Source organism: Montipora capricornis, chromosome 14 (assembly GCF_036669925.1).
Source record: "Montipora capricornis isolate CH-2021 chromosome 14, ASM3666992v2, whole genome shotgun sequence".
In the NCBI taxonomy this organism is placed as follows: domain Eukaryota; kingdom Metazoa; phylum Cnidaria; class Anthozoa; order Scleractinia; family Acroporidae; genus Montipora; species Montipora capricornis.
The window spans coordinates 9,922,054-9,934,553 of NC_090896.1; the positions used below are offsets into that span (position 1 = coordinate 9,922,054).

Here is a 12,500-nt window from a genome sequence, read left to right on the forward strand (position 1 = left end):
AGATGAACACTCGTCAATGTCTGGAACCAAATGAACATAACAAAGGGAACTCCAGGACTGCACTTTTAAACAAATCACGTCTACAAGGTCGGTGTATGCGAAAACATCACGTGACTAACGGGCATGCAAAGCGTGCAAAACAAAACTGTAAGCATCAGTCGCGTTAATACCTTCGTTACACCTTTTTGACTTTACCTGAGCAGTTTCTTCCGTCTCCTTCATATCCTTCTTTGCAAGTGCAATTGTAAGATCCTTTGGTATTCGCACATGTGGCATTCACGTGACACTCGTTTTCAGACGAACACTTGTTGATGTCTGGAACCAAATGAAAATTTAAAAACGAACTTGAGGACTTCAATTTCAAACAAAGCAACATGGCGACGACAACAAGGTCTGGGCTATCTTTAAAAGCGGGAATGGGGAATGCGGGAATGGGAATGGGGAATGGGGAACGGGGAACGGGGAATCTTTAAAATGGGGAATCTTTAAAACCGGGAATCTTTAAAATGGGGAATCTTTAAAACCGGGAATCTTTAAAATGGGGAATCTTTAAAACCGGGAATCTTTAAAATGGGGAATCTTTAAAACCGGGAATCTTTAAAATGGGGAATCTTTAAAACCGGGAATCTTTAAAATGAGGAATCTTTAAAATGGGGAATCTTTAAAAGCGGGAATCTTTAAAAGCGGGAATCTTTAAAAGCGGGAATCTTTTAAAAGCGGGAAAACGTCTTCTTGGTCATTGGGCATTTGATGTCAACTTTATTTATCATTAAACAACAACAACAACAGGCGACAACAGGCGATTCATGATTAAAACAGTAGCAATGATCTGCATTTCGTGCATGTGTTCTAAATGTACCAGATTTATTGTTGACATTCTGGTGGCCTCGACATTGGGAAATTTATGCCATGTGGCATTTGAAATATAACGGTTGCAACAACGGTAAGCGACAAGAACACCCGTTAATGAAACGGAGTGAGTGTGTTGTTGAGTCTGTAAATCAAGTATAACTAGGGGATTTAGGTACACAAATAGAGAGTTTAAGAAACGAGGACGGCAACGGCAACTAGAACGTCATTTAAAAATATAACTTCTCTTTTTTGTACCTCTTTCTTAATCAGTCCGATTTGTTTAACTTGGAAAATGCCGGTGAAATCTCCAGGAACAAAGTTACTATGAACGACGTCAAAGTATGGAAAAGGAAAGAAGATTTTGCCGTCATACGGTCAGCTTCTCGAGAAAACCTAAAGTTTGGTCATTTCACGTTGTTGCTTTGCTGAGGACGGTAAAGAAATGTATCAAAATGTAAAACACACATGCAGAGTATTGTTTTTGCTCATTAAGCCCATTGTTTCGTCCTCGTTTCTTACACTGACTACAGTGCGGGACAGCATGGTTAACTAGCTTCTCAACATTAGAAGTCTGACGACGAAACGAAACGGGGTGCAAATAAAGTGCAAAAAATTCTACTAATCCCTATGCTCTCAAGCGTAGATGCGAATCAAACAAAACCTCCTTGGCCGTGACTTAAACACGACTACGGGGTCCACCCAAACTCAGATGTGAGCCGGTTAAAATGCTCCAACCGAAAACGTGGCGCAAATTCCATGGGAACCAAAAGGCAACGTCCCGTAAAATGAGGATATTGGGCGCGTACTAAAGCGATCCTAAGATGAAAATGCACATTTTGTGGTGTATTTGTGCAATGAAGTTGCCCTGTATGTTTGTCACGATGACGACGAATGTCCTTATATACTATGATAAGATCGTCGGGAGCATCAAGCGGAGGATTTTGTATGTCACCCCCGCATCCATAGCAGCGCGTAACCCTAGTGCCTGCAAGCCATTTCAGCGTGAAATTGTTCGTGCTATTATTCAGCATTCCCCCTTCTTTGGCCTGAATATGGCTGTTGATGCGCGCAATTAATGTTGAAGCTCTCACATCCCACATGGCTTGCTATGCCACCTATTTGATGGGAAAACGGGGAGGGGTATTGACTTTGACCTGGTAGAAACCCGCTGTTTTGCAAACTGGCGGCTGGAGTGAAAACACTGTTGAAACCCATGGCATTCTCCCCGGGTAATCTATTGTCTGGAGAAGACTGCAGATATATTTGGTGTAGGTCTTGCTGGCTAAGGCACTGATTTTGCCCTAGTCCACCGCTTGTGTCATGTGGCAATGGCTTGTTGAATGCCATGGAGGGGCGCTGCTCGAATTGTACATGAAAGTCCTCTTTAGCTTGTTTGTTGGGTGGTGTCGGAGGATCCTGTAGTAAATCAACGGTCTCGTGGACTGGTTGAGACTTGGCGTTAGACCTCTTCCGATTGCTGGGTTTTTTCCCTGCGCTCTTTGGGCCGCCACTCAAGGCCATGTCAACCATCCTGGGTCCCCGTTTCGATCTTTTGTACCATGCAAGGAATTCGTGAAATTTGTCGGTGAACTGGGCCACTGCAATGGTATGTTCGCAAATTTTTGTGGAGTTGTTCACACAGAAACGGTCGCATACCAGGGAACCACCTTTTCCAGGTTTGACAGCGTGAATTTTATTGCACACACCGGCGACTGTGAAGGAACCATCTGTAGCGCCCGGTTTTGGGATGACATTTCCCAGACTAGCTAAGAGCTTGGTTGCTTTCTCGAACATTGCTTCGAGAATAGCAATCGGTACTGTGGTAATTCCACTGTTTACAGTGTTGATGGCAGCAGATGACGCGGACGTAGCGGTAACTGTTGCACTGACCAGGTCTTCTGTGGGGTCTTTCTTGTCGCCTATTCCCGCGTTGAGGAATAAGGACAGTTTTCTCTTGCGTTGATCATGAGACAACTGCCCCCACATTATGTCGTCAACAACAAGATGGGAGAAGCCTTTGCGGACTTTGTATGGGCCTTTTCCAAATACTGCCCGGTTCTCGTTGCGTTGCTGCGTTTCAATTATATTTCTGATTTCTTGGAGAAATTCATGGGGTTTCTTAACGTCAAAGTGCAGGCCATGCTTAATCATGAAGTTGGCCGCCTCTGGATCGTTGTTGATGTATTCAGAAGGGGGGTTTCCCAACCCCGCATCGATCCTCACTGATTTGAGCATGGAATCCTTCATGTCATCAGCCTGATAAAAGCAAGCAAGAAACCCGTTTTGAAATGGAGTTATAAATTAAATGTAGATCTGTTAAACAGTTTGACGGATTTCTGCTTATGACAGTTACTTTTGTTTTGGTTTTGATACTTAAATTTCACGTTCTGGAAGCTTATAACTGCATACAACGAATGGTTTTAGTAATGCTTCAGGGAAAACTTTCTCAGCAACCTTTTCATGAATTGAATTCAAGATTGATCTTAACTTCTCAATTTTTTTCACCTCTAGTCAAAAAGGCCAAGGCCATCTTTTTTTCTTTTCTTTCTTTTTCTTTTTTTTTTTTTTTTGGGTTGAGCATCGAATGCGTTTTCCGTGCTCTTGGGTCAATAGGTAAGAAAAGGAAAGAAAAAGCTCCACAAAACAATGAAGCTGGAGTTTGAAACTAGGACGCCCGGTACCCTGGCATCATTTCCGCGGAGGCTGACGGAAACAACAAGTGGTCACTACAAAAATCAGCAAAGGGCAATTGTATTCAAGGAAGACAATATAATTTGATTAATGAAGGCATCACTCATTTAAGTTTAAGGCATTTAAACGTATATCGTAACTGACTTATAAGATTATGCAGTGGGAGTTAACCTCTTTACAATGCTGAGTTTGCAGCAGCTCAAGCTGAACCTGAAGTTGTGTAAAATTAGGTTTATGCAGACGAGAATTATTTTTTTTGGGCAACACGAGACGTCTGACTGCAGGCTGCGACAAACGAGAAATAACTCGCTTTATAACTTCCTTTTCCACTTTTAGGATGTAATTGGTAAAGCAAAATGTCCCAGGTTGTCTCCAACACATCACATACATCGCGAGCTTACATAAAACAGGTGAAAGAGGTTTTCAAACCGGTAGAGTAGCCATGGCCGATGTTCATTACGTCTGCTTTAAAGCGATTTCAGGCGGTAATAAGTGGTATTTCAGGCGGTAAATTTTACCGGTTACCGCCTGAAAAGGAGGACACTGGAGGCAAATTAAACCAGTTAGCTACTTACAAGGATGACCGAGGAGTTGAACCAGGCACTTACCCAGACCAACACCAGCTAGTGCCGGCCAAAGCGGGATCTGAACCTGGGTCACTGTATTGAAATCCGGTGCCCTAAACCACTCGGTCATCCTGCCTCCACGCTATGTAGCTTCTATGTAGAGTTTCTCAGAAATAGGTGATGTAGTTGCTTATGGCCCATATACCATGAAGCCGGGTAACATTCTACCTACGCGATCGCAGGCGCGTAGCGTGGTCATTTTTTCAAGTACGCACAAGTACATATGATCTAGAAACCTAAGTAAACTAAGCGAAAAATACTGCGTTCTTTATTTCTTGTTCGAAATAGTTGTGTTAATACAAGCAAAGAACAAAGCGTCTTGCCCTTATTTTGAGCAAACTTGGCGGAAACAAAACGTTGTTTTGGTTGTGCTAGCGTGACTTGAATTGTCAACAACGTTCTCGCAACGTCGCTCCTTTGCAACTTCGCCTTTTTGTTGCACGCTGACCAAACAACACTGCATTGTTTAGTGTAAAAAAAGTCGATGCAAAACTACGTGAGAACATAGTATAGCTTTTGTTAATTTAGTTTTTAGAATTTAATGAAAGTGGTGTTTTCATAAGGAAATCTTGGTTGCGTACAAGTAAAAGGTTAAAAATAGAAACAATTGCTTAAAATCTCAAAATTTTCTGATCACTTCAAGTACGCACGTGCGTATTTGCGTATAGGACGCTACGCGCCTGGATCGATAAATGTGTGTAAGTAATTAAAATTCATACCTTTTCTTTTAGAAACCAACTGTAAAACGACGAATCTGCGTTGTTTTCTCTTTCTTCCCATTTTTCTTTCAAACTTTCTAGTTTGACATCAAATTCTTCTTCAGTATTGCAATCAACAAGCCCGAAGTATTTCACATTTCCTTCTTGCTTCCCAAATATCTCCTGCATGTATTGCTTCCGGACACTTTCCTCTAAGCCTCGGCCTGTAAGTTCCCTTTTAATGTTATCTTTGAAGTGGAGAAAACACCTAAGGAATATTGCAAAGTGGAGGTTTCTGTTGAAGCCATCGATCAGCGCCCTTTCTCCGTCAGTGCCGCATGCTAATATTCCCTCAAGCTGTGGCTTCTGAGTAATTAAAGCATGTGCGAACTTCGAATAAGTCTTCCAGTCTTTGCGTTGGTGCATCAAAAGAGGGCCTATGAAAACTGGTGGCTTATTTGTACTTGTATTCTCCAATCTTAGATTACGATAGGTGGTTACGGTGAGACTAATGTTCTTGTCAAATATATTGAAAGTAGGATCGATTCCAAAGACACAGAACTCATTGGGATTCGTACAAAACTGGGTAATCTGTTGGAGCTGACGGTCGTTCGCCAAGACAAGGTACAGGTCTGGGTGAATGGAACACTCTCGAATGAACATGGTTTCTTTGGATGTTTCTTCTTCTCGCTTGGCCCGCTCTAGGAGTGTCCAAACATTGTTAAGATCGATTTGCGTGTTGGAACAACTTTTAGCAACACCGTTTTCGCCTTCAAAAGTTTCAGAAACCAATTTCTTGGCGGCATGACGCGCATTGTATAAGTCACCTGGCCCTCGTGGGAGTTGCCCCATAGACCTTGCATTTGTCACGTCGCCGACTGAAAGATATACTTCATCAAGAGATTCTCTGGCAGTCTTGCTCTTGATAAACGCTGATTCCTTCAGTTTATCCCGCGTGCTCGATAGTACACGTCTATAGGATGTTTTCTTCTTTGCATTGCCATGTGGTCGAATTTGACGTATTTTATGTTCTACGCCCTTGAACAAGTACTGCACGAACGTGTAAGGCAGAGTTCTGCCCTTGTGGTCTGAAGGGAGAGAACAAGAAAGTATTTGTATTATTAGCATTACACTGCACAAAGAAACGAGAAGTGTAACTTCACGATTTCTAGAATTATGGTGAGTACATTTATAACTATATATTTTTTTCTTTACATTTTGTTTTTCTATATTAACTGGCAATTTGTTAAAATCATTCTTTACTTCTTGTTACTTTTATGGGCACCAAATGGGAAGTGGGGGGGGGGGGGGGCTTAAGTCTCCATTCCTTCCCAGTGTCCCCTCTCAGTATCCCCTCCCAGTGCGCGGTTCGCACTAAGGCAAATAAAATATAAAGAGTTGGAAGAGCGGGGCCTCTGTACCCGTTAAAGGCACAGCGCGACGATGGTTTTCGGAGACACTATTTATTTCGGTGCAAGGTAGATCTAGCAAACAGTTGAGCTGACAATATTTCCCTCTCGAATGCAGAGACTCGAGGTACGAGAATTGATATAGTCTCAGCGGATCCACGAGCCCACTGCCGTTATTCTGAACCCCAAAAAGTCAAATAGCCCTTGAAAGTTCTCATCCAAACACCAAACCAAGGGGAAAAATAAGGCTATAATCATCAATTACATTAAGGTGTCTAACCTGTTAATGTCGCCACTATCTTCCTTACAGTGCTGTCAGAAGCATTCTCTGAGTATGATCTTCTTAGCAAGTAGACATCCTCCTTTTGTTTATCACATTTTTCGTCCAGGGGGACAATTCTTAGAATTTCGTTGCTGTTGTTCCTCTCGACAAGAAAAAATCTTTTCGGTGAACCTTTGTGTTTCCATGCTCCCATGTCGTCGCACTTAATGTCATTGCGGTTGTGCAGTTTGGAACAGTCAATCAGGAAAGAGACATTGTTTTCCACGTTTACAGGCTGTGAAACGCACAAACATTCCGGCTCATAGCTGTTCAATATGAGCTTCACTAGAGTTTGACCGCTGTAAGCTGTTCTGCTCCAAGAGAAAACGGGGGTCGTAACATCCCCTTTGTAGGCAATCCCATCAGGCTGCAACGTCGTTACATCCTCTGGCTCTGAGTCACTACGAAAACATAGACGTTAAAACCTCGTCAGGACGTAGCTAACAAAACATGCGGTTTCTTTGTTTCGTGTAAAAATATAACCGGTCGCTAGAATGCTATTCAATAAAATAAGCATTTTAAAGCCCTTTCGCTGTGATAGCTCATAACGTCTGATATTTTTTACCTTGATGTTTCTTCTTCTGTACACCGGCTAATTCTTTTCCTTTCTTTAGTGAAATCGTTAAGTGAATCATCCTGAAATAAGCATCACAAGTACAAGTTTTGAATACTGCATATCATTTTGTTATACGTAGAGTCCATTGTACGTAGAAAATATTTCCTTAAAAATAATTAGATGGTTCGTTTATCACGGCACCAAGAGAGATTGCAACGAAAGAGAATAACACCCACACCCCTTTTCTTCGGTTTTTTTTTATGACACTAGAGATAATCGCGTGAAATGAATGTCTCGCCCCTTTCCTTAAGCCTAGTTTTCATATCTCGGGAAAATCCCAGACGATCGGGGATTTCGCAATTCCCGAACCATCCCAGATTTTGCCGACTAACGAAAACCATAAATCGTAGATATCCCCGATAATCTGGGATGGTCGGGGACGAATCGGGAAAATGAAAGCGTTTCTATTTTCCCGACGTGTCCCAGATTTTTGCGATCGTCCCGACATATGAAAACTTTCAGGGACGTCGGCGATGGTTCTTAGCTCGTTACCAATCCTCTAAATTGCAAATTTCAATTTTTGGCGCACTTTCCAATTTCCGCCAAGGTCACTATCGGGAGAATCTAGGACAAGCATCTCGCGATTTTCCGATATGTCGGCAAAATCTGGGACGGTCGGGAAACTGCGAAATCCCTGATCGTCTGGGATTTTCCCGACATATGAAAACTAGGCTTTAACGTCATTACTAAAACATGATCTGGACATAACGATCTTACAAGTTTGAGGGGTGGTGGGATGAGGGGATGCGGAAGGAAGGAAGGGGGGGGGGGGGGTGGGGGGTTGGAGGTTCCAATCTATTAGTGGAAAAAAATTCAGAGAGAGAAGAAACATTCATCACTTAGATGGAGTTCGTCGGCGTGATCTACCTTGGAATCGGTCTCTTTCATTTCCCAAGGCATCTTCACGACAACCATTTCCCTCACATCACTGCTTATTTTGCTGTCGCTCACCTCACTTTTCTTAGAGTCCCCCGCTTGAATAAAGGAGTGTCCAGTGTTCCTAATAGCACCTGTTGATTACAAGACTATCTGAGTTGAAAGATTCTAGACGTAAAAATTCCCACCTGACTTTGGCAAACTGTTTCCCCTTGAAAAAGTTAGTATCTTAATTTTCTCGCCGAAAACGGCCACATTCCCGGTTCTTCTGCGATCACTGAGTTATTCGCCTTTAACTTCAAATAATCTATAGACCTCTTCGACATTGTAAGTTATTTCTCTCATTCTAAACACGAAAGCAAGCTTACGTTCATTATCCAGATCTTGCTGTTCATTGTTTACTTCCTTAATGATCCCACTTGAATGACGTGAAGGGGTAACATTTTCTCTAAAGACCAGGAAATATGAAAAAGAAAGAAAAAACGGTGTAACTCCTGTTTCTAGCAAGGGTATTGCTGATAAGTGCGAAATAAGAGGGACACTGACTGAGAATTGATGAACAAGGTAGCTGGTTCCGGACAGAATCTGTGTTGTAAGTCATCCCTGGTCGGACCACGCTCAAAATTGATCTCATTTCTTTAAACACGAAAGAAGTTACACTACCGAATAGTAAATTAAATTTCATCGTAGAAAAGGAAAGTTGCTTTAGTCTTATTACCCTAAAGATAGTAAAAGTAAGGTTCCATGTCTGTAGCTAAGTATTGACAGACCTTTTAAATTCTCATTTTGTCGAACGACGATGATAATAAGCGTTGTACTTCTTTTTGTTTACTCTGTCTGATAATTTTATACCTCTTTGATATGCCCTCGTCGTCGACCTCCCGAACTGTTTGTCTTTTGTTGGCAATATGGTTGCGTGATGCAATCTAGAAATCAAAGAAAAAAAAATTACACCAATCACAGCACTTGCCAAAACAGCGATACGTTTGCTGTACATCCTTGAGTAAAGAGTATATTCTTGGCTGTTTGTAAAGGCGCTCACCCACCGAAATTTTCGTTTCCTTGAAGAGAGCCGAAAATCAGTGAAGACAAGGCAGTTGTAACCATTTGCGAAATATAATAGGCAGCGAGTGGTTTCCCATGCATCAATTTACACATTTGGAACCATCCTAAATTTGACGCATATTACTTGACTTCGCCGGATACCCCGTACAAACAGGGGTTCAACTACCCCACCCCCTTTGTACCACGTGGGGGTATGACTTTTCGTGTACTTCCGAGGGTTAAAAGTTTTTTTAAATTCCAATTATGCTGGGATCTCTGTGCCAGACAGCCTCCCTTCTTGTCCTCCTCTTCTTGGGAGAGGGTAAGGAAAGGATTAATTAAGAAAAAAAAAAAAAAAAAGAAAGAAAGAAAGAAAACGCGAAAAATAAAAAAAACACTTTGGATTTTTTGACTGCGTCTACCTGCGAAATGGACTCCTCTTTTTGCAAAGGCATCTCTACGATTGCACCGTCCCTCACAGCTCTGCTTGTGTTGCCATCGTTCACTTCAAGTTCGTTGGAGTGCTCCGCTTGAATACAAGGGTGCTCAGTCTTCTCATTAGCTCCTGTTGAATACAGGTCTCCATCACACACACCAAGATATATCCCTTTCACGTAAACTATCGTTAACTACCATTAAACAGCTAGCTACCTTATTGATTTCATGTCCTTGATGATTTGGCTTTCAAATCTTCACTTTCATCTACATCTACATCTCCATTTATTAAGCCGGTTTAGTCGATTAGACGTGAAAAGGTCAGGAGTACTGGAACAAATGCATTTCACAAGCTTACCCTGATTCGGCCGATTTTGATTCCCCTTCCTAGCTTCTTTACAGCTGGGATATGAAAGAGAAGCACTTGAACTAGATGTTTAGAATGGCAAAAAAGATAAAATGTTTTTAGTGTTATAAATAGACAAAATTCTTTTTGGTATGAAAGGCCCACCTTAATTAACATGAAAACTCTGACGTAAGGCGAAACCTGGTTAAAGTCCTTTTTGAGGATGGGAGCTTTCAAGAAAGAAAAAATAGCAAAAGGCCCGGGGGGAAGGGATGTGCCGGGTGTGGTTTACTCCCATAAAATTTGGGTGGGGATATGTGGCGCGCCTCCTGAAACCCGTACTCTATTTCAGACCAAAATCTGTAATTTACCCTACCCTATTTCAGACCTGAAACTTCGATACCTCATTTGAGACCAATTTCACGAACACGGTTGGTGTAACCATAAATTGAGAAAGGCTTTTGTAACTCTCTTGTTCATGGTGTTATCGTCTAATGATGAAGAAGTAGCTTCAAAAGGGTGGCGAACGGCGTGAAAAGAGAGGTACATAACAAAAAAGCACATCGTTTACTCGGTTTATTCTTATTTGTGTAATAAATTTACTTGTTCAAGAACAAATAAAAAAGCGCCTGACAAAGATAACCATTTGTAAACCTGCCATGGAACAGTCATTACAAACAAAGGCGGAAAACAACCGTGAAACCATCAAACAACCGTGAAAGTCCCTACCTCTCGGTTTCCGAGGAGCTCCGCAATAATTGCATGGCTTTTCTAGCGTCTGGTCTGTCACGAGGGTGGAAACGTGCGCAGGCCTCGTACAAGTTCCAAATGTTACACCACTCCAGTTTGCATCTCTTAGCATATTTGTCACAAGGGTTTAACCTTCTGCCATCGCGGAGGAAACGGACGATCTTGTCTTTGGTGTCGCCAATTTCCTCTTCCTTCAGGACTTCCTCGTATGGATGATGTAGACAAGGGTTTAGTAAATTATAAAGAAGCATTCCGTAGGCCCACATGTCTACACCCATAAGATCGTCAACAGTGGCTCCTGCACGTGAGATCTCACTTGTGAGAAGAATTTCCGGTGCCATATATGGTATGGTACCCCTGTCGATATTAATAGTTCTTGATCGGCACGCAGATTTTGTTTGCATGACCTTAGACCTACTTTCTCCAAAGTCGGTGAGCTTGCAGATCACTGGCTGATGGGTCCACGCGTAGGCAATTTTGTCGCTATTTGTTTCCTCACGGTAATGGTGATTGCTAACGAGAACGTTCGAGGGCTTTAAATCTCTGTGCGCAATTCCTCGTTCGTGCAAATACAACAATCCACTGCCTATATCCGATGCGATACTGGTCATAAAATTTGCTTCAATCCCATGACAATTGCCCTTGTCAAGGCAGCTCAAAAAGTTGTTCAGTGAACTGACCTTTCCTTCTCCACCGAAAACGCTTAGGTCGAAAAAAACATACTCCAACATAAGTGCAACTGGTTCGTGACAAACAGCTTTAAATCGTACTATATTATCGTGATTAAGGTCATGCAACAACCGAGCCTCTTTGGTGAAAGCATCGATAAAGTCTAAAGACGAACCTAGCAATTTCTTTACAACAACTGGCTCGTCTGAACTGGAATCCCTGTCCTTGTCTTTTCCATATTTTGTCACAAAAACCGCTCCGAACGATCCTTGTCCAATCACATCTTGTTCTCCTAGATCACTCCACTTAAACTCTGGAAGGCCTTCGAAGCGACCTACTCGTTTCTTCTTCGTTGTAAATGCTAAAGGCACTTTGAAGTTGTCTCCACGAGACAACATGGTGTACAAAGAGATAAAACGAAGCGCGTCTTCATTATTCCCGCCAAAATAGTGTCGCGCCGTTTCCCGGATGACACAACCGGGGGTCTGTTTGTCTCAAAGTTCAACAAAGTAAATGACAGCCAAATTAACCCACCATTTCTCAAATATTTCCGGTTTTAATCAAACGGAGCAAAAAGAAAATGACACAGTAAACCAAGGCTCTATTTCGACTAGAAAAGGGGGAAAGTGGGATTTGTTTTTCTCTTAACAATATACAAACAAAAATGTGTGTATGTCAATTGACCCCAAACAGTGCAACAAATTGAAATTTTGTGAGTACAGAAAGACGAAGTTAGTACAAAATGTTGAAATTAAAAATGCTTGACATGTACCTCGAAAAAGATGTTTAAGCGGAAATTTGATTCTCCTTTCGAATCGAATTACAGTGCAAAAAAGTTGAGCTCTTGAAACAAGCAAGTCTGGGGTTTTCACTGTTTATCCAATTACTATTTCTAGCATTTTTCCCCAGATGATATTTTGATCTGTATTCTGCAAACATGTCAACAAGCCTGCGTTGTCATTTTTTGGACCAATCGCGTTCTTGTAGGTGGAGCGTGTTAACTCCGCAAGGCAAAATAGAAACAAACTGTCTGCCGTTTGTCTGATTTTACCTTATATATATATTTTATATTTTTTCTCAAACAATTTGGAATAAATAAGCACTTGTAAATTTTTCATAGATCCCAAATTGTTAGGTTTGTTAGTCTTTGAAAAAATTTAACTCGT

At 41.8% G+C, this 12,500-nt stretch overlaps 1 protein-coding gene across 1 annotated transcript in view; it reads right to left on the bottom strand.

The window, feature by feature from the left end:
- Positions 1 to 12,500, bottom strand: part of LOC138031354 (adhesion G protein-coupled receptor E2-like) — a 29,447-nt gene that overhangs the window by 5,520 nt on the left and 11,427 nt on the right. Inside the window, exons 7-8 of the mRNA XM_068879060.1 lie at positions 196 to 315; positions 1 to 20 (exon numbers count right to left, since the gene is read on the bottom strand). The exon at positions 1 to 20 is cut by the window's left edge and continues 100 nt beyond it. Of these exons, the coding sequence (XP_068735161.1) occupies positions 1 to 20; positions 196 to 315 (140 nt within the window). The remainder of the gene's footprint in view (positions 21 to 195; positions 316 to 12,500) is intronic.